This window comes from Nomia melanderi, chromosome 2, assembly GCF_051020985.1.
Source record: "Nomia melanderi isolate GNS246 chromosome 2, iyNomMela1, whole genome shotgun sequence".
Classification (NCBI taxonomy): domain Eukaryota; kingdom Metazoa; phylum Arthropoda; class Insecta; order Hymenoptera; family Halictidae; genus Nomia; species Nomia melanderi.
The window spans coordinates 31,145,672-31,167,318 of record NC_135000.1 but is presented as its reverse complement, the minus strand read 5'-3'; the positions used below and the strand labels follow the sequence as shown (position 1 = coordinate 31,167,318).

Below are 21,647 nucleotides of genomic sequence, written 5' to 3'. Positions count from 1 at the left end.
TAAATAATTTCGTTCTAAAACTTATGTTGAAAACATACTTATATAGTATACGATATATCTAGTACATACAATGTAATGTTTGAATTAGAAAATTTTCGAATAATAAGATATTCAATTATTTTCTGATAAATGGTAAAACTGAATGAAAAATCATTTTAATAAAATTTAAATCAAAGTTAACATTGGTGTTATCTTGTTTCTGTATATGTTGTGTTGTTTAAAAATGTTTTAAAATAACTGTTAACTTAACTGTTTTAAATTAACACTTTAATTTTTTCCATTGCATTTTCATAATTATAAAAATGATCGTACCACAAATACATACATTGAAACACTGCATTATGAATGCGACAAATCATAGTAAAACATGGATGTGATTCATACTTCCTGTTGTTGTCAGTCCTGATTCATAGGATCATGGTTGACCGATTGGGTTAGTTTGCATCCCATTTACTATCAATTAATTAATGTTACGAATTATACGGAAACTTCCACCCATTTTCTGCGTATTTCAAGATCTGTGACATTTGTTTTAACTCTGGAATTGGATAATTTACATTTTACGTAACGTACGATTTGTGACATTTGCATTGAATAACGGTGTAGTTCAGTAGCTGGTGGTTTTGACAGTTAATAATACATGAAGTTCTAAAAAGGAGTAGTTGATACCTCATCAGATTTTATTTATTAGTGTACACTTTTTTACAAGTATATTGGTAATCATTTAATATTTTCACCGTTTATTACAGTATATAAAAGTTTTAATAATATTTAACGTATTTTAATATATACTGATAGAAAATTCGTGATATTGATTCCAGTCTAAGAATTGGAAGATTTATGAATTTGTGCTCGATAACTTGTGACATTTGTACTGGGTAACAATATGCTTCAATATTTTTTATTTATGACAATCGCACACATCATATATTAACTATTAAAAGATAATATTGAATCTATTTTTGTATCTTATTTATCAGTACAAAGTGTTGTACGAACATAAATGAAAAATTATTTGTTTTTCTTCTAACTTCTTGCAGTAAATAGCGAAGCCAATGCCAGGCGTATTGCAATGGTCGAAAACTGCTTTGGCGGTTCTGGCCAGGTAAAGTTGATTCAGTAGAACATTATTATGCTTATCATTTAATTCCATGTAACCTGGGTAATATAAAGAACAACTAAAAGAGAAGTAAGATAATAACTAATCTTCTTATAAATTAATTCAAATATATTATTTCTTTCAGCCACTTGCCGTACCTGGAAGAGTTTTGGTTGGCGAAGGTGTCTTGACAAAAATGTGTAGAAAGAAACCAAAACCAAGACAATTCTTTCTGTTTAATGATATATTGGTTTATGGAAACATTGTAATCAACAAAAAAAAGGTGCTTTAATGAAGTTCTTATTATAAATCTGTAAATACGTTTACGAATTCACACAAATCAATACAATATTTTTAATTTAGTTACGAAACAAATTAATATTCTTTGTATTAACAGTACAACAAACAACATATTATTCCACTCGAAGAAGTGAAATTGGAATCTTTGGCTGATGATGGTCGTAAGTTACATTTTCATTTTTAATTTATTATATATCTTGTGTTTCATAAAATATATTCTGGACAAGAGCGTTTTAAAAGAAATGTAATATGAACATGACTAATATAAGAATATGTTTATCAAGACTATCATTTTTTCATTTATAGTTATTTCAGCAATAAATATTTTCAGCTTGGATTACTATAATCTATTTAGATTGCACACTTTCAATGTTGCAAATGTTTGTAATTACTACTTTTATATAGTATAGTAATTCGTCATCATTTATAGAATATCGCAATGGTTGGCTTATAAAGACAGTAACAAAATCATTCGCTGTTTATGCTGCCACTGCAACAGAGAAACAAGAATGGATGGCTCATATCACAAAGTGTATCGAAGATTTATTAAGAAAGAGTAAGTTATAATTATCTTGTCCATGAAATATATTTGAAACCTGAACATTTCAAACTTAAAAGTTCTTGTAACAATAGGTGGTAAAAAACCAGTTGAAATTCATGCAGCTGTTTGGGTACCAGATAATGAAGCCACAATTTGTATGCATTGCAATAAAACACAGTTTACAGTCTTAAATAGACGGGTACACATATTAACGATTCTTTAAATACTTTTGATATAGATTGTATCTGATATATATATATTTAAAGTATTTCTATCATTCTTTTTAGCACCATTGTAGACAATGCGGAGCTGTAGTATGTGGGCCTTGCAGCAATAAAAAATTATTATTGCCAGGGCAGGGAAATGGAAAAGCAGTTAGAGTTTGTTTGCAATGCTTCGATGCAGCTAGTAAAGTAAAAGCATCTTCTCCAACAACTGATAGCTTGAATAACAAATATCAGCAACGTAATTCTGCTGACAGTTCAGGAGGGGATAGTTCCGGTGATGATGACGATGGAAATAAGGAAGAAAATCACGACGAGGTGATAAACTTTTACAGAATACTTATTTATTGTTCTAATACTATTGCAATAATTTAAATATGTCTATTGTTTCAGCCTAAATTTTACTCTACGCTTGCTCGATGAAGTTAACCAGATTATTATTAAAGCAGAGATACCTACAAACAAAAACATTATTCAAAGCTATATTTTTAAAAATGAATAACCCAAGATTCTCAATGATTCAAACTTTTAATAATTGAAGATCGTTAAAACTATTCTTAAATTATATTTGTGCAAAGAACTACGGAACGAACGTCTGTGTATAAATAATTAAAATGATTTTGAGAGTTAGTTTAAATTGTAAATCTAATTTATATAAATAATTTGAAAATATATTTGACTTTCAATGTTAGTTAAACTATTGTAATATTTACACAGACAGTAAAAAAAAGACTACTATTTTTAAACTCTTTATATATAGTAAGATTATGAAAATTTTGACCATTTATACTTGTATCTTGTTATATTGTAATATTTCAATATTTACCATAATTAGATTCTAATTTTTCTTGTTAGAATATTGTACGAATATATGCCACACTGTGCCTTTCCATCTAGACCGTTTGATTCCTTTTACTATTTATAAACAATTGATACGGATCTAACATAATTTCTGAAAAAAATATTATGTAACGAATTTGTATTCATATAGAATTGAATTTCTCATAGCGAATTGTATTATAAGATTAATTGAAATCATTTTAAAATGCGGATATTGTAATAAATGAAATATAATAATAAACAGTACAATATTTATGAATGTTATTTCCTTAATACTTTTTATACTGAATATAGATGGCGTAACTAAATCTCATTATAAATTAATATACACAACATATTGAAAAAGCCAATTTCAAATATATAAAAATTTATAGATTAAAGTAACAGAATATATTGTATTTTCAAAGTTACTATGTTACACTTAATAAAATAAAATGTACTGTAATTATACGATTAAATAGATACTGGAAAGGATAGCGGAATACAGTAGTGAAAAATTCGTATTATGGACACTCAATATAAGTTAGTATATAACCACTTTTTTTTAACTTAAAATGGTTAGCATTTGTTATGAATTTTATTGTAAAATATTATAGTATATGTGTATTGAACAACAAAAAGGAGAAAATATGTATTCAATTTGTTAATTATTTAAAAATGTTTTACTTTATTTCGATATAACCTTCTCAGTAATAATTTTTAAGTAATTTCATACATAAATATATCAAAAGAATTATATTTTTCAACGAAATTACATATAACGAAAGTATCTGAATAATTATATTCAAAATATTTAGTTAGACGTTTATCATTTCAAAATAAAACTGAAAATATGTATATGCGATTATAGGACTATTCATCCTGTGAAATATCTACAAGATCATTTGGTGAGTAAATGTGTATTTATATACTGTTATTACAATTTATAACTTCATTTACTATTTGTAGGCACAAGATGTTAGACCTGATGGTAGACAATTTTTATCTTTTCGTCCAATAAGTATAAATATTTCATCGGTTACTCATGCAGATAGTTCATCGATATTCAAAATTGGTAATACAACATGTGTATGTGGTATTAAAGCTGTAAGTATCTTTTAGTAGGGTATTGCAGTCATTCATTTTGAGATAATAAAATATTTATTTTATTATAGGAATTAGCAGTACCCAAAATAGAACATCCCGATTGTGGTTATATCGTACCAAATGTTGAACTTTCTCCATTGTGTTCACCAAAATTTCGACCTGGTCCACCAAGCGATCAAGCACAAATTACTTCGAAAATGATAGAACTTATTCTAAAGAATTCAGAAGCTGTAAATTTGAAAGACTTATGCATTTACAAAAGCAAACTAGTATGGGTATTATATTGCGATCTTTTATGTATTAATTATGATGGTTCAGTAATTGATGCTTGTATTGGAGCATTGATTGGAGCACTTAATACTTGTAAGCGTTGTTGTGCCTTTCATGATTCATTATGAAATCATACAATTGTGTGCATCATTTTTTCATTTTTTCTGATGCAGTGAAATTACCTGAAACAATCTATAACGCAGTAACAGGAAATATTTCTGTACATCCTATGAACAAGATATGTTTTCCAGTTAAAGCCTTGCCAGTTTCCGTAACATTTGCTATATTTAATGAGTAAGTTACAGTATTCTAGTGTATAAAGTATTTTTCAAATAATATATGAAGCTACATTAAATATGCACAGTCATTATTTGTTCATTTATACAGCCAGTTATTAATTGCTGATCCCACCGATGAAGAAGAAAGTTTATGCTTGGGGAGATTAATAATTGTAATGGATGAGGAAAAACTTTGTTACATACACAAACCTGGTATGTTACACGTTGCTTAAAATTTATTTAAATAAATTTTGTTTTTAATGAAATGTTAAGCTATATGTACAATATTATTTATCTAGGTGGAGTTCCAATTTCATGTGAGCTGTTTTTGAAGAGTTTAGCAAAATCCAAGAAAAGGGCAGAATTAGTAAGATCACTAATTAATACTGCTATATCATCAGCAAAAGAGGAGCAATCAAAAAAACAACAATGTGTATAAAGTACATTTGTATTATTAATAAAATATTTGATAATTATGTTTTTAATCATTTTAAGACTTTAATATTTCATATTTCTTTAAACACTATTAGAGTAATATTATTATACTCACATAGAATTTTATTTTATAAACTACATTGTGCGATAGAAAATTTAATAACTTTTATTTGTTCTTACTACTACACATAATAATAAATATTAATTAGAATATTATTAAATTAGAATTCAAGTATCAAAAACTTTAAGTATAAATGATTCATACTTATAACACATTTGAACAAACAAATCATGCAAAAATAAGAATTTTAATAAATAACATATATAAATTGAGAAAACTAGTGAAGATTTGTTTTTTTCATAATGCGTAGGAATTCTTTTTGAGAAATTTCTCCATCACCATCTTTGTCTGCTTCATCTATCATTTCTTGTAATTCTTCGTCTGTAAGATTTTCACCTAATTCTCGAGCGACTCTTTTTAAATTCTTAAATGTTATTTTTCCTGTATTGTCATCATCGAACAATCGAAATGCTTTTAAAACTTCATCTTCTTTATCTATCTCTAACATTTTTGTAGACATTAAGTTCAAAAATTCTTCAAAGGATAATGTGCCAAGACCATCAGGATCAACATCAGCTATAAGTTTCTTCATTTCTTCTTTCTTAGGTTCAAATCCAAGGGCTCTAATGGCTACTTTAAGTTCTTTAGTGGCAATTCTTCCAGTACCATCTGGATCAAATAGATCAAATGCTTCTTTTACATCATTTTTTTGTTCTGCTGTCAATTCTAATTTCGGTGGTCCCCTCTTTTTTACAGTAACAATAGCTTGCTTCTTAGAAGTGGAAGCCTAAAGTGTAATTATTAATTTATTTCTATTATGATGCGTTTTTGTAGATAAATAGTACTATATATAAATAAATAATTATCAGACATACCATGTTCAAAAGTTGTCCAAATGCTTTAAGATAATGTTTATATATAAGAGATACAGAATTATGATAACTTCTGTTTATCACAAAATTATTTTTGTTAAATATTACATAATTATTACTTAGGATATACAATAATATGTATAGCATTGCAAATAGTGGTTTAAAATTCCTTGGCAATTATTACTCATTTTTAAACTAACAGCGACCAAACAGATTTTAATTATTATGGCGTCGGTTGCCTCGGGTTGTTTGATAGTTGTTTATGTTTCGCCAACTTAGTGATCAAACTAAAGATATTAAAATTCAAATGTGTTAAAGTTTATTTTGTCAAGCAGACAATAGAGAGCGCGATGGAAGGTAAAAAAAAATTATCTATGGGGGAAAATAATACAGTATTTATATATATATCGGATGTTAAACAGAAAGGTTTATATCTTCAGAAGCGGATAGGATTATTCAAATAGAAAGCAAGAGTTCTAATGAATATAAGTCGAAAGATTAATATTTTTGAAATTATAAACAATTTCTTCTTTTTATAATACCGTGTACATTGTGTATATATTTGGTGCATACTATTAAAAATTAAAGAATTGGTAGAATAAGTAATGAAATTGACAAATTTAATATGTTGTATTTTTTTGTGGTAACACTGTAAATTTAAGCGTTGCGTACCTGCAATAGTTTAGCACACCATTTCTGTGGCTATATTATACTTACGGACATTGTAAAACCACTCGTCATGTACGAACCAGTAGTTAAACCGATATTAAAACCTCGTAGTTTGAAAGGCACATTGGCTGGTAAAGTTAATGTACTCAATAATTTGCTGATAACTATAACTGCAACTGCAGTTCTCGGTGCGCTCTGGTAAATGTTTGCATGTTTCGCATAACTTAATAAATTTCTACGTTATTCATGGAACAAGATTAAATGTTTATAAGAAAAATAAAGTACAAACATAACGTTTATTCAGGCTATTATCTTTATTTAATGTACCAGAAGTAATCTCAACTTAATCTTATTACTTTATATTAACGTCTGAATTTTTTGTATTCACGTTTGCAGGTTACAATTACATTTGTGTGATAAGGGTACAGGGTGTTGAGGTACAGAGTGTTACAAGAAAATATTATCATAATATATTAGCTAGTAAAACATTGAATTTTATTTTTTTTTTTTACTTTTAATCAAAGTGTGGTAACATTTTTGTGTGACACTCTGTAGATGTGTAATGTTTTGCATATAATATACATTACAATTTCGGTACTGTGCACATTTGTTTGAATAGCATAAATATAACTATTGCATTTTTTGTTACAGTATGTTCGTAGCACAAAAACGGACACATATACGTGAACTTAATGGAGATCTTACGCCTTCGAATTTTGTACATTCATTTACTTTCATGAAATCTGCCGATGAAGAGGAAGCTTCTGGACAAGAAGGACAGTTAAAACATAAGGAAATAAAATTAAATTTGAAGAAATACTTAGTAAATCATTGATGTGTAGATACACTTATATTTCGTGTTTAATAATCAATCGACTTTTGAAGTAGTTTTACGTAAGAAGATATTCATGACTAAAAAATGTATTATATCTGAAAGATAAAGAAAGGTATGATTTTTAAAGCTACCGATGAAATAATAATGTATAGAAAAAGCACTGATAAAAAAAACATTTCTAACAGTAAATTATATATTAATCTTTGATTAAACCTTTTCTGAATTATTAAAATATTACTTGTAAATGTTTCCAATGACATTTTTATGTTAATGATTTTCTATGAGCAACCATGTAATAATAAATGTTTATTAATTACTTCATTCCATCCAAATGAAGATTTTTCATTTGTACACAAAATTTTAATCATTGAACTTATCTTAAGAAATGTTTGTAATTGTTAGTATTTTATAACGCAGCTGAATACTGTTACAAATAAACAATTTAAATGTATATAATATTAAATGAGTTTTATCATGTATATACGTAAAGTATTATATCATAGAAGTTATTTTACTTTACAGGCAATGTAAATCTCTTATAGAGTACCTCTGAATACTTATTCCAATGTATCACATGACAGTTTACTGATGAAATTAAAATGGATGAAAAAATGCAGAGTAATAAATATACTGTTTCCATTGAAACTGAAGGTGATAGTATACTAGATTTCAAAAGCCCAGAATTTGCTAAGCCTAATATAAAACTGAGGAAGAAAGAGAAATTAAAAAATGTTAGAAAGAACCAGAAAGATATGAAATTTAAACATTCAGACAAAAGAAAAAAATTACAAGAGTCTCAGCCTTCTATAGAATCTTCTTTTTTTAAACCCAAAAAGGATAATGATGACAAAGATCAAACTGATGATGTAAAAGTGGCTCTTTTATGTCCCCTATGTTTGAAAATCTTCAAAGATGTGGATTCTCAAGCAGTACACATGAAAGTTTGTGCATGCAAAAATAATATTTCTACGAAAAAGTTATTAGATGCGATAGAACTTCAAAAGCGTCAAGAGGATGAAAGAAAATCATTAGGTTTACTTGCCGCACCAGTAATACAAGAGAAGAAGAAACCAGTATCCCGTAAAACAGTACTGTATCTTATCTATTAAATGTATTCAATATTCTGTGTGAAATGAAATTTATAACTCAAATTTTTTCTTTTGTAGAATTTGGACAATGATTCTGATCTTCAACTTGCATTAGCATTATCAAAGTCTCTTCAAGAAGCAGAAGTATTAGAGGAAGTTAATGAAATTGAACAATTATCCGAGGTACCAAATAAAACTACACTTGAAATAACAGAATCTATCAGTAAATGTCAATTGGAAAAGTTTGGATTTGCAAATAACAAATCTGCAACTCTTACAAGGAATAGAAAAAGTATGTTTCCTATACACTTATGGGTACTTTTATTTTAGCAAAACATTGCATAATAGCCTTTTTGTACGATGATGTTTCTTTTTAAACAGGGAAGTTTAATGAAATAACTGTTCTACAAACACGTACTCAAGAAGAAAGAAACCGCATTTTAACAGAAAAAATTGCTGAAATTCTCATGGGTGATGAACCATTTACTCAAGAATTAAAAGTATATAATGAAAAAAATACAGCAAAATCTATTCTGAAAAGTCATTTACTTCAACAATTGTGTTATAAGGTATAAATAGTATTTTACTTTATTATTACATAGTTAATTAATTATAAATTTTCTACTATATAAATTAAAGGATGAAAAATTATGGAATAAAGCTGGATTATCTTCAAACCAAATATCCTTTTACGTATCAAACTTATCAGAATATATATTTCCACAAACCAAACAAATAAAAGTAAGTATATATTATTATATATATTATATATAATATAAACTTTATCTAAATTATGCTTGCAGGAAGATGAATGCAAGGAAGGTGATAAAGATTTGTGTCAGAATAAAACAGAAGGAAACGCGAATAAGGAAATATTTTATGAAGTATCACAAAGTGATTTACATTTGCCAAATGAAGAATGTGAAAATTTAGATGGTGAACAATACATTGATACCTCAGCAACAAATTGGAGAAATGCATTGAATGACAGTTCTGCAAGTGATATAATAATATTTGTTAATAATAATAGATATATTTGGGCACATAAATTAGTTTTTTATGTACAGTGCTCTAACATACTATTGGATGTCATGCCCAATGATAATTCACAATTTGCTACAATCAAGGAAAAAATATTTTGGCCTGATATAACTTATAATGTTGCTTTAGCATTTCTAGAGTTTATATACTGTGGTAACATAAAGAAATACTGTGATGTTTTTCAAGACATACCAAGCTATTCTATTTTAAGAAATTTGGCAAGAAAGTATAAGGTGAAAGAATTATTTCCATATTTACAAAGAAAAGAGATTGAAACTAAACAAATAAGGGTTCAAACAAAAGACACTAAAAATATGGAACTTGACAAAACACTAATCGTGAAAGAAATAGATAACTTGGAAGAACCCTTAAATATATCAAAGGTTTTCACTTGCGAGAACAAGGAAGAATTAATATTACATGAAGGTGAAGTATTAAATGAAAATGTGTGTAAAGAACAAAGAAATCAGAGAGTCGTTTCTTTAAGTCAAATGAGTCCAATAAGGCACTGTAATGAATCTCCTGATATGTTTGATGATGTTAATGAATCCATACTAAATTACAATGAAAAATCTATTAGCCATACGGTAAATTTTAGCGAAAAACAGAAGTATAACCATGTTGATACAGTCAACTCAGTTAATCTAACAACAATTGATACTGATTCGAATAAGATTGAGGACTCTGTTTTATTTAAAAATATTGAAGGAAATATAAATTCTTTGTCGAATACGCCACAGTCTAGTAGATCAAAAAGGTGGAGTGTAAACCATACTAATTTTAAAAAAACCAAAAGTAATTTGAGCTTATTTATTGAAAATTTTCAAATGGAGAATGCAAGATCAGATTGTGATACAGATTCTGAGATTATGGTAATACCAGTATCACCAAAATTCAAAAGAAATCCATTTAATATAGAAAATAATAATTCTTATCAGGATTCATTGTCTAATGAAATTAACATGGCGAAAGGAAAAACAGAAAACAAAAGAGATATTCTGAATAAGTTTGATTGCAGTACCAGTTCCCACTCGCATGTACAGACTATACCTAAAGGAACTGATACTGATGTAAACTTGACTTTTGAGTCAATGGACAATTTAACGGAATTATTAGAAAATAATAAGGATAGTAGCGTAGAAAATTCTGTGAAGAATGATTCAATAAATAGAAATATAACTAATACGAACGATGTGGTTCAAAGCTGTGTAGAATCTCCTGTAACAGAAACAGCTCTAAAGGACAAAATAAGTGATGAGAGTTTAAACAATGATATCACAAAATGTAATGAAAGTGATAGTAGTAATGAATCAGATGTTTATTCAAATAATGCTGAAGAGTCTATATATACAAAATACAGAAAAGGACATCAAAATAATAGTATAGCAAAATACAGAGATTTTATTAAAGAATATGTACTAAAGAGTTCTGTGGAAAATAGCTCGGAGGATGACTATAGTGAAAGAGAAATTAACGTAGAAACAGAAGATATTACTATATTATCAGATGAAGATATCGGTTGTGACTTTACAGCAATTTCAGAGAAAAAGAAAAAAATAGTTTCTGACCTCGAAAAGTTTGATCAATCATCTTTTGAAAGTCCTACAAATTTCAGTAAGACACTCGATAACAGTATTAAACACCAACGAAACACAAAATTGCATAATGCAAGCAAATTAAGATCCACTAAGTCGGAAAGTAGCATCGATGTAAAAGCAATAAAAGATAATTTGTCGGTATCATCACCAGATCGAAAAGTAAATCAAATGAATTTAATGGAATCTCCTGTTTTGATATTGTCTAGCCCAGAAATTGATTTTGATGTTTCAAATGTAGGTACAAGTAAAATCAAAGTAAACAATGATATTTCGAATCCAAAAGAATTTGATGATTATACTCGTATTTTCGAGAAAGATATTTATTTAGCAAACGTTTACATTAATAATGATCCGGCCGATGTTAGTAAGATTAAAGGAACTTCGCTGGTCGAACCGAATAAGAAAAATTATGAACGAACTACAACTGACAACAATAGCATGACACAGGTAGAGAAATCTTTATCCACACAACAAAGTATAAGAAAATTTCAAAGAAAATCTGTGTCGGAAATGAGTTTAAATATTAATACAAAAAGTACAAAAAATAATGCATTGCAGTCTATCGTTAATGTAGACCAGTCTTTATGTAAATGTGGTAATAAACAAGTCTCAAGGAATATTAAATCTCCTACAACACTTATTAGAGACAGTACTACGCCTCCTCCTGATTATGATGGCATGAAGACACCTGAGCTTCATGTATGACAGTAAATTATATTTTATAAGCACTTGAGAAAAAGTGAAGATAAACATTGAATTAATAATTCGTTAATTTCATTTCAGGCAGAATTACATAAATATGGACTAAAATTACAAAAACGAAGTCGGGCTGTAAAATTATTGACGTACATTTATAATGAGTTGCATCCTGTGATACCTTTAACATCTAAGAAAACAGTATCTGAGTATGTAGTTGTAAATAGTGATGATGAGGAACCACCAATGAAAAGAAAAAATTACAGTAAAAATGATAATGATTGTAATAATGACTACATATATGAACTAGTATCATCAAAAGGCGGGTATGTCTAGTTTAAAACGTCTATTTGTAAAGTACATTATATAATTATATAATATTCTATTTAAATCTTCAGCGCTGATAAGTCAGCAGCAAATATAATAAACGAGGAACGAAAATTTGATGAATTCGAAACTGTCACAACTAATACTGCATTAAATATTAAAGATGAGTTTTACAAATTAATAGAAGATCAGAAAGAATTACATAATAATATCTTAACTTACGAACCATTATGCATAGAGTCTCTACACTCTATGTTGAAAGAAAAAGGTTTTAAATGCAAAATGAACACATTAATGGACTTTTTAGACGAACAGGTAATATTGTTATAAATGAAATATTTGACGTTTGAAATATTTATATTATATTTGTTTTAGTGTATTACATTTTATTTTCAAGATATGAAAAAAGGAAGAAATTGGAAGAAATAGATAATAATATGAAAAGACTCAATAAAATATAGCATGTTAGATGGGTAATGTGAAAGATGTATTTACTATAAAAATAAATTTGTAAGAAACATATGATAAACAAATATCGCGCTAGTAATTATTTTAAATAAGATTGTATACTTTATAAAATTACATTATTCTTTTCAAACTCATTCTCAATATATTTTGCTTCGTTTTATACATTTAAATAAATTTAAAAAGATAATATTTGTTTAACTCTTTCGCTACGGTGAAGTTTAATGGATTTCTCATCACGCGCATCATCAGTGCGTATTCTGGTGTGTTTACCCTTGTAACAGCGGCAGAGTTAAATAAATTCCTTAGTTTACAATATTTTCCAATATAAATAAAAAAATGTACAACTATAAACAATTTTTATGAAACCAAACCGTTTCAGACAACGAATGTAACAATAATTAAATTGATTTCAAATTATAAACACATTTTGCTATTTAGATTGTATTTTAATCAATAACATCAAAAGTTTTTACTGAAAATTCATTCTTATCGGTTTAATAATAGAAAAGAATAAAAAACGTATAAAATCGGAATATAGCAAGTGTTTACTACTCTAATAAATAAAATATGAGTAGTTAATACCATTTAACTAGTACGAGGTATCAGTCCATTTACTTCAGGTTGAAGGAATTCCGTCACGACGGCTGATACCATTTCGTCAAGCGTAGTTTTTAATAATGTGAGGTTTCTAGAAAATAGAAAACGATTAATTGATTTAATATTTAAGACACTCGATATTCAAATTATTTTTTTAGAAGCTTACTTCTCTTCAGGAGTTGCACATAGTTCACTATAATACTTAATCTTAGGTTCTGTACCACTAGTTCTTAATGTTATAACTAAACCATTCTTAAAAGTAAATGTTATCATTTGACTTGACTTTGAGACTGGTAGAATAGCCTTATTCTCCGGTTTCGTGTTGTCATATCCAGTCGTCAGATCACGAACGCCTATTACGGAGTATTTTCCATCGAGGATACATGTTGGGTACTAAAAGTTAAACATTAAACAATATAGTAAGTAATTATTTGGTAACATATGAACTTTTTTGTGAATGGGAGGAATATATATAAGTTCTTTCAATTTTTATAGACAGGCACTTACTATATACTCATGGAATTCCTTCAACAAACGGTGTGAGATAATAAAGAGATTGTACAACTGGAATAATTAGAACAGTCAAAAGTACCAATGGCAAAAGTGTCAAAGACACGAGTAAAATAGTCATAAACATTTTAAATGAACAATTTGGATGTATTCAAATATCATGTGAAAACCACATGTAATATGACAAAAGATTTTCTTAGAAGTACATAATGAACATTTAAATTCATAAAATTGATTATTATCTACAAAAACACATTTGATATTGTTATATTTTTTTTAAGAAACTTTAAATGGAGTGTACGCGATAACGTTGTTTGCACCAATGCAGAACCGTGCCTATGTAATTACTAGTCATTTTATGCTTTCTCATTCATTCCAGTATGTGACCTTGTACACTTGTAATACTAGTTTGCACTGTATACATTAACTCTTTCTTATAGCACAAACATGAGTAAACATTCTTTAATTATTTATTATTGCATTTATAGTTTTTAAAGCAAATCATAAACATATAATGCTGTGTATACATTTCTTACCGTATTTGGTTCACCAGTGTAATTTCGTAATCTTTCAAATATCGTTTTAATCGTATCTGGTTCATGACAAATCCAATATGAATTCTTAGAAATGTGATATCCATATCTGGATTAAATATACACAATTTTTTAATTGAGAGTGAAATTTTACAAGTTTAGTAAATGTCTCACATGTCAACTACAGTATAACTTACTGAGCATATATTTCATTCAATTTTTCATAAAGTGTAAAATTTATTGTCTCAAGATATGCTGACAATTCCGCCACATGCATTCCAGCACTTATACCATCTTTGTCAAACACATTGGAACCACACATGAAACCGATTGCTTCTTCATATGCAAATATGACTTCTTTACCTGCCTGTTGCAGTTCTACAGTTTTATTACCCATCCATTTAAAACCTGTTAAAGTTTCCTTTTGAAACATACGAAAGTTATAATAGTAAGAACTAGTAGAGACAATTTATAATGTTTGAAATATACATACCACAAAGTTAAACCCTTCTTGTTTAGCCATTGATAATAAAATTTTGCTTGATACCGTTGAAGCTAACATGTACACATTTGAGAAATCTGTATCAGGATGTTGCACTTGATAAGTATGCATCATCCACCATCCTAATAGAGCTCCTAATTCATTTCCCGTAAAAATATACCATTCTCCGCTATGATAAAAACAAGTAAATTGAATTTAATAAGTTAATTGATACAATATCTACACTACATACTTTTTCATTTTTGTTGCACAAGCTAATCTATCTGCATCAGGATCATTAGCAATTATAATAGAAGAAGAGTTCTCATTTGCTGCTTTTATACTGAGATTCAAAGCGCTTTTCCCTTCTTCAGGATTTGGAAATTTCACAGTGGAAAATTCTGGATCAGGTAACTTTTGTTCTTCAACTGTTATAAATGGCTGCAATAAATGGAAATAAAATTTGGTTTTATTACCTTTGTTTAGTTGTGTTCAACAATATTTAATATTGCCCTGTGCATTAAGAAAATTAAAAGTACTTTGAAATTTGCAGCATTAAAGGCTGCACTCATATATTCATATCCAACACCATGCATGGGAGTATACGTAAATTTTAATATTGTGTTTCTATTTATTTCTGGATATAAAACTGTTTGTTGCAGATCATGAAAATATGATTGCATAATATTGTCCCATGGATCTTTGTACAATATACTGTTGTATACATTCACTACATCCCAAGAAGATTCAATGGGTTCAAGATTTTCAAGAATATATTTTTGAATCTTTTTATCGTGTGGTGAAATGATCTGTGCACCATTTTCCCAATAGACTTTATAACCATTATCATTTTTAGGATTATGAGAAGCTGTAATCATTATACCCGCTGCACATTTATATTTTAGTACACCGTAAGGTATAAAAGGAGTTGGAACAATTTTTGAAAAAAGGTACACTTTTACATTTTTTGCCACAAAAATTGCAGCAGTCAATTCTGCAAATCTGAAATAACAATGTAAAATTTTAATACAAGATATAAGCTGCAAAAATATATGAATTTTCAATTTAATTTTTGTTAACCTTTTACTACAATGTCGTCCATCGTAGCCTATGATCACTCCTTTCTCAGATGCATTACATACAGCATCCAATAAATAAGTTGATAAACCTTGACCAGTTTGAACTATAACTAAATCATTCATTTGACTATACCCTGGACCCATACAACCTCTTAGACCAGCTGTTCCAAATTCAAGTCTCTTCAAAAATAAGTTTGACAAGACTTTCGCATTATTTTCTCGAATAAGTTCTTCAATCTCATAATCAGCATTTGGATCCTACAAAGTAATCATTTAAAAATTAACTTTGTAATTAACATAATATTCACGTAAAATGTAAAATAAAATCAATTGATGGTATTAGAACCTTATTCCACTTCAACCACTCATTAATTTTGTTGTCCAACTCAATATCTCCAGTGTTTACAGGAATTTTGGTGGCCATAGTGAGAATATTTTTCTATAAAAAATAATATAAGAATTAATAACTGTTTCTTTAAATATTACAATAATTAGTTTTATTCTTTTGCTAATACTTTAATCATATTTTAACTTCATTAACAAATACCTGTAAGGGAAAGTAAATGATTTTAGTAAAGAAAAATTATCACATCACCGTAATGAATATTAATATTATTCTAGTTACCGTAGTTTAATTTGAGTTTCTTTGTATTAAATAATTATAATACAAAAATTATTATAAAATTTCAATATTACAAACACCACGGGCGGTAATAGAAATATGAAATGATCAGTAGCGGTCAGTCATGATCAGTAGTGATTATTACGAGCATCAACGTGTTACTTCCTGCTGAGAATGCGAAGTTGAAATAAAAAGGTATAAATCTTTGTTAAATATTAAAAAGTATTGCATTAAAATATTATATAAAATAGTAATAAAGAAATTTATATTTGAAATATAAGAACAACTGCGATACAAACGACGAATATATATATACATTTTTACCAATAATTAAAATGCTCACGTACTTGATGTAGTATCTTTAAATGAAAACGTAAAACGATAACTAAATAATATATAATAAAAATTTCAGAGATATGATACCTATAGAAAGATAATCTCAATGGCAGTTAGAAAAGATAAATTAAATAGATGTTCGCTAACCTATCACTGCTACACCGTGCCGGTGACGCAGGTTGGTTGATTCTTTCGGTAGCAGTTGACAGGAATACTCGATTTTTGTAAATGTCATATGGAAATTTTCAACTGTATTCAGAAGTTAAATATATGATATGAATTGTTTGCACTCCGCAGAAGTACACTTTTGCGGCAAGGGCAATTGTTGTGACGGGAAAAAGGTACGCACAATATAAGAAAAACTTTTACAGGTTATTTTGTTTTTATCTTTAAGAAATCATATGTAGATATGTTTATGCGGGTTGTTTAAATTCTTATTTTGTATTATACTCTTTATTGTATAATCATCAATGCCTTTGAAATAACTGTTTTCATCAGTAAAAAATTTTTAATTTTTATTTTAAATTCTTTTAGAGATTACATTCTAATATTCTTAATTGTTCTGGATGCCAAACAATTCAAATTTTAGTTGTCATTATTAAAGTGAAAACTATGGCTTTTTCTATATCATATTCTGATTATACGAATACTTTTCTTCTTTATTATATATTCATATGCGTGTCTCAATCACATGCAGCTGTTACAAAAACATTAAAGTAGTTCAATTATCTTAATGATTAACTTAATGTTTCTTTTAGAATGAATGAATTTTATGGATTATATACTTAATTATTATCTCAAGAGCCCAAAAATGTACAAGACTGTTCAAAGGTTACTTCGGCATAAGTATAAGGCCTATCGTATAACAGAATTAAATGTATTTAAATTTTTTATCAGTATGCTGTGAACTATAGAAGCATAAGGTAATTTCAGTAATTATTCAATAATCAACTACTTATTAAGTAGTGTCAATTAATTATGTTAATCATTTTGTAGACAATATTCTTATAAAATGGATATTGGAATTGTTAAAATTGCTGAGGATAAAGATTTTGAGAAATTGAAACGACTATACGATGATAATAATGACTGGAGATTAGATTACAATAAGCCTGATCTGTCCGTTTGGACAAAATCTGTACCAGGAATTAGTTTTAGAATGGTGAAAGTCTGTACATTTTTAATCTTCTTTAAATTATGCATTTTATTTACACGTTTATGTACCTGTAAAACATTAATGATTAAAACATTTTACAGATTAGAACTCGTTTCTCTGATGTTTTACCAGAAACATTATACGATGTATTGCATGACCCTGAATACAGAAAGGTTTGGGATACCCATATGATTGAATCAAAAGACATAGGCTTTTTTAATCCGAATAATGATATTGGTTATTATTCCAGTAAGTATTTAGTTCTAGATATACTAGTTACAGCGTTAATTGTAGTTGCCAAATTAAATTTGATGTATGCTCCGATTAGTGGCTTGTCCATCTCCATTGAAAAACAGGGATTTTGTTCTACAAAGATCCTGGCTTGATACTGGTATAGAACAATTAATTCTAAATCATTCTGTTTTCCATAAGGATTATCCACCAAGAAAACAATTTGTAAGGGCAACATCTTATCTTACAGGTGAAACTTACTATTATGATAGAATTAAAATTTTTAAGTACATACAATTACATTATTTTATTATCAGTGCTCTTAATTTAAGGATACATTGTAAGACCATCGCGAAATGGTGATGGTTCTGAATTGGGATATGTGTCTCATACCGATCCACATGGAAAACTACCAGTTTGGTTAGTTAATAAAGTCACACAAATATTTGCGCCTAAGGTCTATACTCTTTATATACATTGTAAGTATGCAGTTCACCATATTGCAAATATTTTAATCCGTATTCCTTTTTTAGATGGTTAAAAAGTTACATAAGGCCTCTGTAGCTTACCCTGATTGGAAATTATTAAATAATCCAAACTATAAGCCATGGCATTTTCCTGAACAGATATCTGCGCCAAGAATAAGAATTGAAGAGGTAAGTGGACTGTTCCTATAAATAAATTTCATCTGATTACACTATTTTTAGTGTGTGAAGTCCACTGAAGAAAGAAATTCGAAGAATCATTATGTCGATGAATCAGAATTAAAGGAGACTACTATAATGGATAGCGATTAAGTTTTTTTCTGCAAAAAGGTGCACTCTCATGTGGTTAGAATTTGAAAAGGTCTAACTATATAGTATAGTAAAATTAAAATTCAAACAATTCGATTTGTATGCGTACATACCCGTGTGCATGCATACATACGACTGCTTAAATTTCATTAATTATTCTAATAATAAGGGTATCAGGTTTATTGCAATAGCAAAGCTTATGGCAATGGATGACAATGTAAGTAACATTGTGGCTTGCATTGCATGTATACTAGTCATAGGTTGTTATCAAATTGAAAAAATTGTATGTGTTGTTTAGAACGCATATAATTTATTGTATGTGCTATGATGTGGAATATATATAACGCACAATATGTAGATCGATTGATAACGATGAATTTTTGTTTAAGTGGATTTATTTAAGTATAAGCATTATGTAAATGTTAGGATTGAACATAATTACTGAAGGTACAAAACTTAAGTGTTATTCAGATTGAGTATTTGTTGAACCTATTGTATTATATCATGCTGCATAGACACTTATCGTAATATTGCAGTATTAAAAAATGTGATTTTTGTACTATCAAGGAAATTCAAATGAATACAAAAATAGTAGTCAAATACGGATAGCATTTTTGTTAGAACTTTTTAAGCATATTAGTTCATGATAATGTTATTCATTAGGCTTAAAAATATTAAAATCTGAATGCACGAATAATGATCTATTTTAATTTGAACAAATAGCTTTATACTAACAATGATAAATTCTTGTTCTAATAAATATTACAAATTTTATTCACTTCATTACAATATATCATCTACTTTACTCGGACAATAGTTACAAGTAAAAAGATCGATCAACTGAAATGAATTTAATTTTACAATAGTAGTTCCTGTACTTAAAGTTTTTTACATTTTTTAGAAGAAGAAATGAGGAAAACGTATTCTGCCTACATTTAATACAGTTACATATCCTATTTATACAAGTTTAACTGATATCTTTTACTATTTTATTATAAAATACAAATTTATACTTTTCTGCAATTAATACAATTTTCTTAAATACTTATGTGATATATACATATAGGTTTATATACGTATATAATTTATTGTATAATGTTCGAAATATTTATTACGTATATTTTACTTGATTGCAAATTAAAGTTTATATAAATTGTGAGTGATAAATGTTTAAAGAAAGTGCAACTACAGTGTTGTCTAATTATAAATATTTTTTAAAATAGTTCAATCTAGAGAATTTTGGAAGTGAAACTGAATAAGTATATTACTGCACTATTTAAAATGATTCCGTGCACTTTGTCTTAACGATCAATCTTTTATATATACAATTAGTTAGATAATTTATGCAGATCTGTAATTGTGTTAGTATGCAATGTTCTTTACATATAGATAACATATATCCAAAACTAATATTCTTCTACTATGCTTCCAAAAATTAAGTTTTTATTATCTATATTACAGTGTCAATTGAAAGACAAATAAATAGTTGCATTTGTAATTAGAAAAATCAAAATTATGTATATTGCTAATAACATGATAACAAATTTTAGAATTTATAAGATTTATTAAAATTATTTACCTTGTATTTATGATCATATGTATTGTATCCTACGTTTATTTACTTTGTTTCTTGCTCGAAAATTTAAATTGATGTTTTATATAAATTTATCTGTAATTGCAGTTATGTAGAAACTTTTTAAATTGTGTTTCTATAATATACACACGACTAACAATATTCAAGACAAAATAAGTCTTTAATAATGATAATCTTTTATTTAATGTATTTCATACATTTTTTTTTAAATGTTTACAGTATTTATCAGTGACTGTAAACTTATTTTTAATTTAATTTTCAAGTTACTTAAAGTAAGTATATGTGTTTAGATGTTTATTTTTATTTGACAATAAATTGTATGAAATACATCAAACTAACTATACATTGTACTTACTTACTAACTGTTCAAAAATCATTTATAAAATATTCTTACTCGCAAAATTGTAATTATGGGCTTAGATAATATTTCTTTTATTACAGTACATTTTCTAAAATTGTATGATTGTATTATTATACACGATTTTTTTATCATTAATGAAAATAATTGCAGTACAAGTTTTGGAAATACCTTCGTATTGATGCTGACCGTTTTTGCAGTGCATCGTATCTTATCAGACATTGTGATAGTATATAATAATGTTGCACTGCAAATAGAATAAAGTAATTTTGTTCATAAGATATTGTATAAAAATAATATAAATTGTTAACATTTTTGTCAATTAATTGTTTCATATCCCTTCATTAATTAATTTTCTATTTCGCTGTACAGTGTACGCGATTCCTTAATATTGAAACATAGAAATAGAATTAAATATAATTTTAAAGTCAGTCAATCTTTATAAAATTATTTGAGTAGAAAAGTTGATCTTAATTATCTTAATTAAAAAAGATCTTAATTATGTCATGAACGATATAAAAATCTGTACAGTCTTGTTTATATATATATATATATATATATATAAATCTGTGTTTAAAAATGTACAAGAAACATCACATGTTTCTTAAATGATGTTAGAATATTTTAC

The 21,647-nt window shown here is 27.5% G+C and overlaps 6 protein-coding genes across 23 annotated transcripts; 4 read left to right on the top strand and 2 right to left on the bottom strand.

Annotated features, from left to right (window-relative positions):
* The first annotated feature begins 329 nt into the window (after positions 1-329).
* Positions 330-3,257, top strand: rush (pleckstrin homology and FYVE domain containing family member rush hour). Of its 8 annotated transcripts, XM_031983402.2 has the most exons (9): positions 612-716; positions 822-878; positions 1,041-1,105; positions 1,245-1,382; positions 1,497-1,560; positions 1,830-1,955; positions 2,033-2,139; positions 2,228-2,482; positions 2,558-3,257. In XM_031983402.2, exons 3-9 carry the CDS (start codon positions 1,073-1,075, stop codon positions 2,585-2,587), a joined length of 753 nt encoding a protein of 250 aa, XP_031839262.1. In that variant the 5' UTR covers positions 612-716; positions 822-878; positions 1,041-1,072; the 3' UTR covers positions 2,588-3,257. The 8 variants fall into 8 exon arrangements, with proteins under 8 accessions (XP_031839258.1, XP_076220950.1, XP_031839257.2 ...); XM_031983398.1 differs by lacking the exons at positions 612-716; positions 822-878 and adding an exon at positions 330-433 and having other exon boundaries at positions 1,899-1,955; XM_031983397.2 differs by lacking the exons at positions 612-716; positions 822-878 and adding an exon at positions 403-433.
* Positions 3,258-3,314: 57 nt separating this feature from the next.
* Positions 3,315-5,123, top strand: LOC116429900 (exosome complex component RRP43). The gene is made up of 7 exons (XM_031983403.2): positions 3,315-3,526; positions 3,855-3,891; positions 3,953-4,090; positions 4,159-4,453; positions 4,534-4,654; positions 4,748-4,851; positions 4,938-5,123. Exons 1-7 carry the CDS (start codon positions 3,510-3,512, stop codon positions 5,075-5,077), a joined length of 852 nt encoding a protein of 283 aa, XP_031839263.1. The 5' UTR covers positions 3,315-3,509; the 3' UTR covers positions 5,078-5,123.
* Positions 5,073-6,153, bottom strand: LOC116429902 (uncharacterized). The gene is made up of 2 exons (XM_031983407.2): positions 6,010-6,153; positions 5,073-5,921 (listed from the first exon to the last, which is right to left on the bottom strand). Exons 1-2 carry the CDS (start codon positions 6,151-6,153, stop codon positions 5,412-5,414), a joined length of 654 nt encoding a protein of 217 aa, XP_031839267.1. The 3' UTR covers positions 5,073-5,411.
* A 62-nt stretch (positions 6,154-6,215) lies between these two features.
* LOC116429893 (uncharacterized) lies at positions 6,216-12,802 on the top strand. Of its 5 annotated transcripts, none has more exons than XM_031983374.2 (10): positions 6,216-6,363; positions 7,327-7,622; positions 8,033-8,598; positions 8,677-8,890; positions 8,980-9,167; positions 9,238-9,339; positions 9,402-11,936; positions 12,021-12,259; positions 12,332-12,575; positions 12,636-12,779. In XM_031983374.2, the coding sequence occupies exons 3-10, from the start codon at positions 8,110-8,112 to the stop codon at positions 12,687-12,689; spliced, it is 4,065 nt and encodes a 1,354-aa protein (XP_031839234.1). In that variant the 5' UTR covers positions 6,216-6,363; positions 7,327-7,622; positions 8,033-8,109; the 3' UTR covers positions 12,690-12,779. The 5 variants fall into 5 exon arrangements, with proteins under 5 accessions (XP_031839234.1, XP_031839237.1, XP_031839233.1 ...); XM_031983377.2 differs by lacking the exon at positions 6,216-6,363 and adding an exon at positions 6,722-6,873 and having other exon boundaries at positions 12,658-12,802; XM_031983373.2 differs by lacking the exon at positions 6,216-6,363 and adding an exon at positions 6,722-6,873.
* A 42-nt stretch (positions 12,803-12,844) lies between these two features.
* Pgm2a (phosphoglucomutase 2) lies at positions 12,845-17,183 on the bottom strand. 7 transcript variants are annotated; one of them, XM_031983392.2, is made up of 10 exons: positions 17,034-17,183; positions 16,275-16,367; positions 15,930-16,186; positions 15,389-15,851; positions 15,103-15,290; positions 14,862-15,039; positions 14,566-14,789; positions 14,372-14,477; positions 13,492-13,718; positions 12,845-13,416 (listed from the first exon to the last, which is right to left on the bottom strand). In XM_031983392.2, the coding sequence occupies exons 2-10, from the start codon at positions 16,350-16,352 to the stop codon at positions 13,314-13,316; spliced, it is 1,824 nt and encodes a 607-aa protein (XP_031839252.1). In that variant the 5' UTR covers positions 16,353-16,367; positions 17,034-17,183; the 3' UTR covers positions 12,845-13,313. The 7 variants fall into 7 exon arrangements, with proteins under 7 accessions (XP_031839252.1, XP_031839253.1, XP_031839251.1 ...); XM_031983393.2 differs by having other exon boundaries at positions 16,974-17,067; XM_031983391.2 differs by lacking the exon at positions 17,034-17,183 and adding an exon at positions 16,875-17,019.
* Positions 17,080-21,581, top strand: LOC116429901 (START domain-containing protein 10). Its single transcript, XM_031983405.2, has 8 exons — positions 17,080-17,227; positions 17,645-17,809; positions 17,883-18,054; positions 18,144-18,291; positions 18,371-18,523; positions 18,606-18,730; positions 18,807-18,929; positions 18,981-21,581. Exons 3-8 carry the CDS (start codon positions 17,899-17,901, stop codon positions 19,068-19,070), a joined length of 795 nt encoding a protein of 264 aa, XP_031839265.1. The 5' UTR covers positions 17,080-17,227; positions 17,645-17,809; positions 17,883-17,898; the 3' UTR covers positions 19,071-21,581.
* Positions 21,582-21,647: the final 66 nt, after the last annotated feature.

Coding starts and splice junctions, on each gene's coding strand:
- Pgm2a (XM_031983383.2), bottom strand. Junction 16,187..16,274: donor AGTGGTTGAAGTGGAATAAG/GTTCTAATACCA, acceptor ATTACTTTGTAG/GATCCAAATGCTGATTATGA. Junction 14,478..14,565: donor TTGAATGAAATATATGCTCA/GTAAGTTATACT, acceptor TATTTAATCCAG/ATATGGATATCACATTTCTA.
- LOC116429901 (XM_031983405.2), top strand. CDS start 17,899: ATGGATATTGGAATTGTTAAAATTGCTGAGGATAAAGATTTTGAGAAA. Junction 18,524..18,605: donor GGCAACATCTTATCTTACAG/GTGAAACTTACT, acceptor TCTTAATTTAAG/GATACATTGTAAGACCATCG. Junction 18,930..18,980: donor CAAGAATAAGAATTGAAGAG/GTAAGTGGACTG, acceptor CACTATTTTTAG/TGTGTGAAGTCCACTGAAGA.
- LOC116429893 (XM_031983374.2), top strand. CDS start 8,110: ATGGATGAAAAAATGCAGAGTAATAAATATACTGTTTCCATTGAAACT. Junction 9,340..9,401: donor CACAAACCAAACAAATAAAA/GTAAGTATATAT, acceptor TTATGCTTGCAG/GAAGATGAATGCAAGGAAGG. Junction 12,260..12,331: donor CTAGTATCATCAAAAGGCGG/GTATGTCTAGTT, acceptor TTAAATCTTCAG/CGCTGATAAGTCAGCAGCAA.
- rush (XM_031983398.1), top strand. CDS start 346: ATGCGACAAATCATAGTAAAACATGGATGTGATTCATACTTCCTGTTG. Junction 1,561..1,898: donor ATCTTTGGCTGATGATGGTC/GTAAGTTACATT, acceptor CCACTGCAACAG/AGAAACAAGAATGGATGGCT. Junction 1,956..2,032: donor CGAAGATTTATTAAGAAAGA/GTAAGTTATAAT, acceptor TTGTAACAATAG/GTGGTAAAAAACCAGTTGAA.
- LOC116429900 (XM_031983403.2), top strand. Junction 4,091..4,158: donor GTGTATGTGGTATTAAAGCT/GTAAGTATCTTT, acceptor ATTTTATTATAG/GAATTAGCAGTACCCAAAAT. Junction 4,655..4,747: donor ACATTTGCTATATTTAATGA/GTAAGTTACAGT, acceptor TCATTTATACAG/CCAGTTATTAATTGCTGATC.
- LOC116429902 (XM_031983407.2), bottom strand. CDS start 6,153: ATGCTATACATATTATTGTATATCCTAAGTAATAATTATGTAATATTT. Junction 5,922..6,009: donor TTGGACAACTTTTGAACATG/GTATGTCTGATA, acceptor ATTACACTTTAG/GCTTCCACTTCTAAGAAGCA.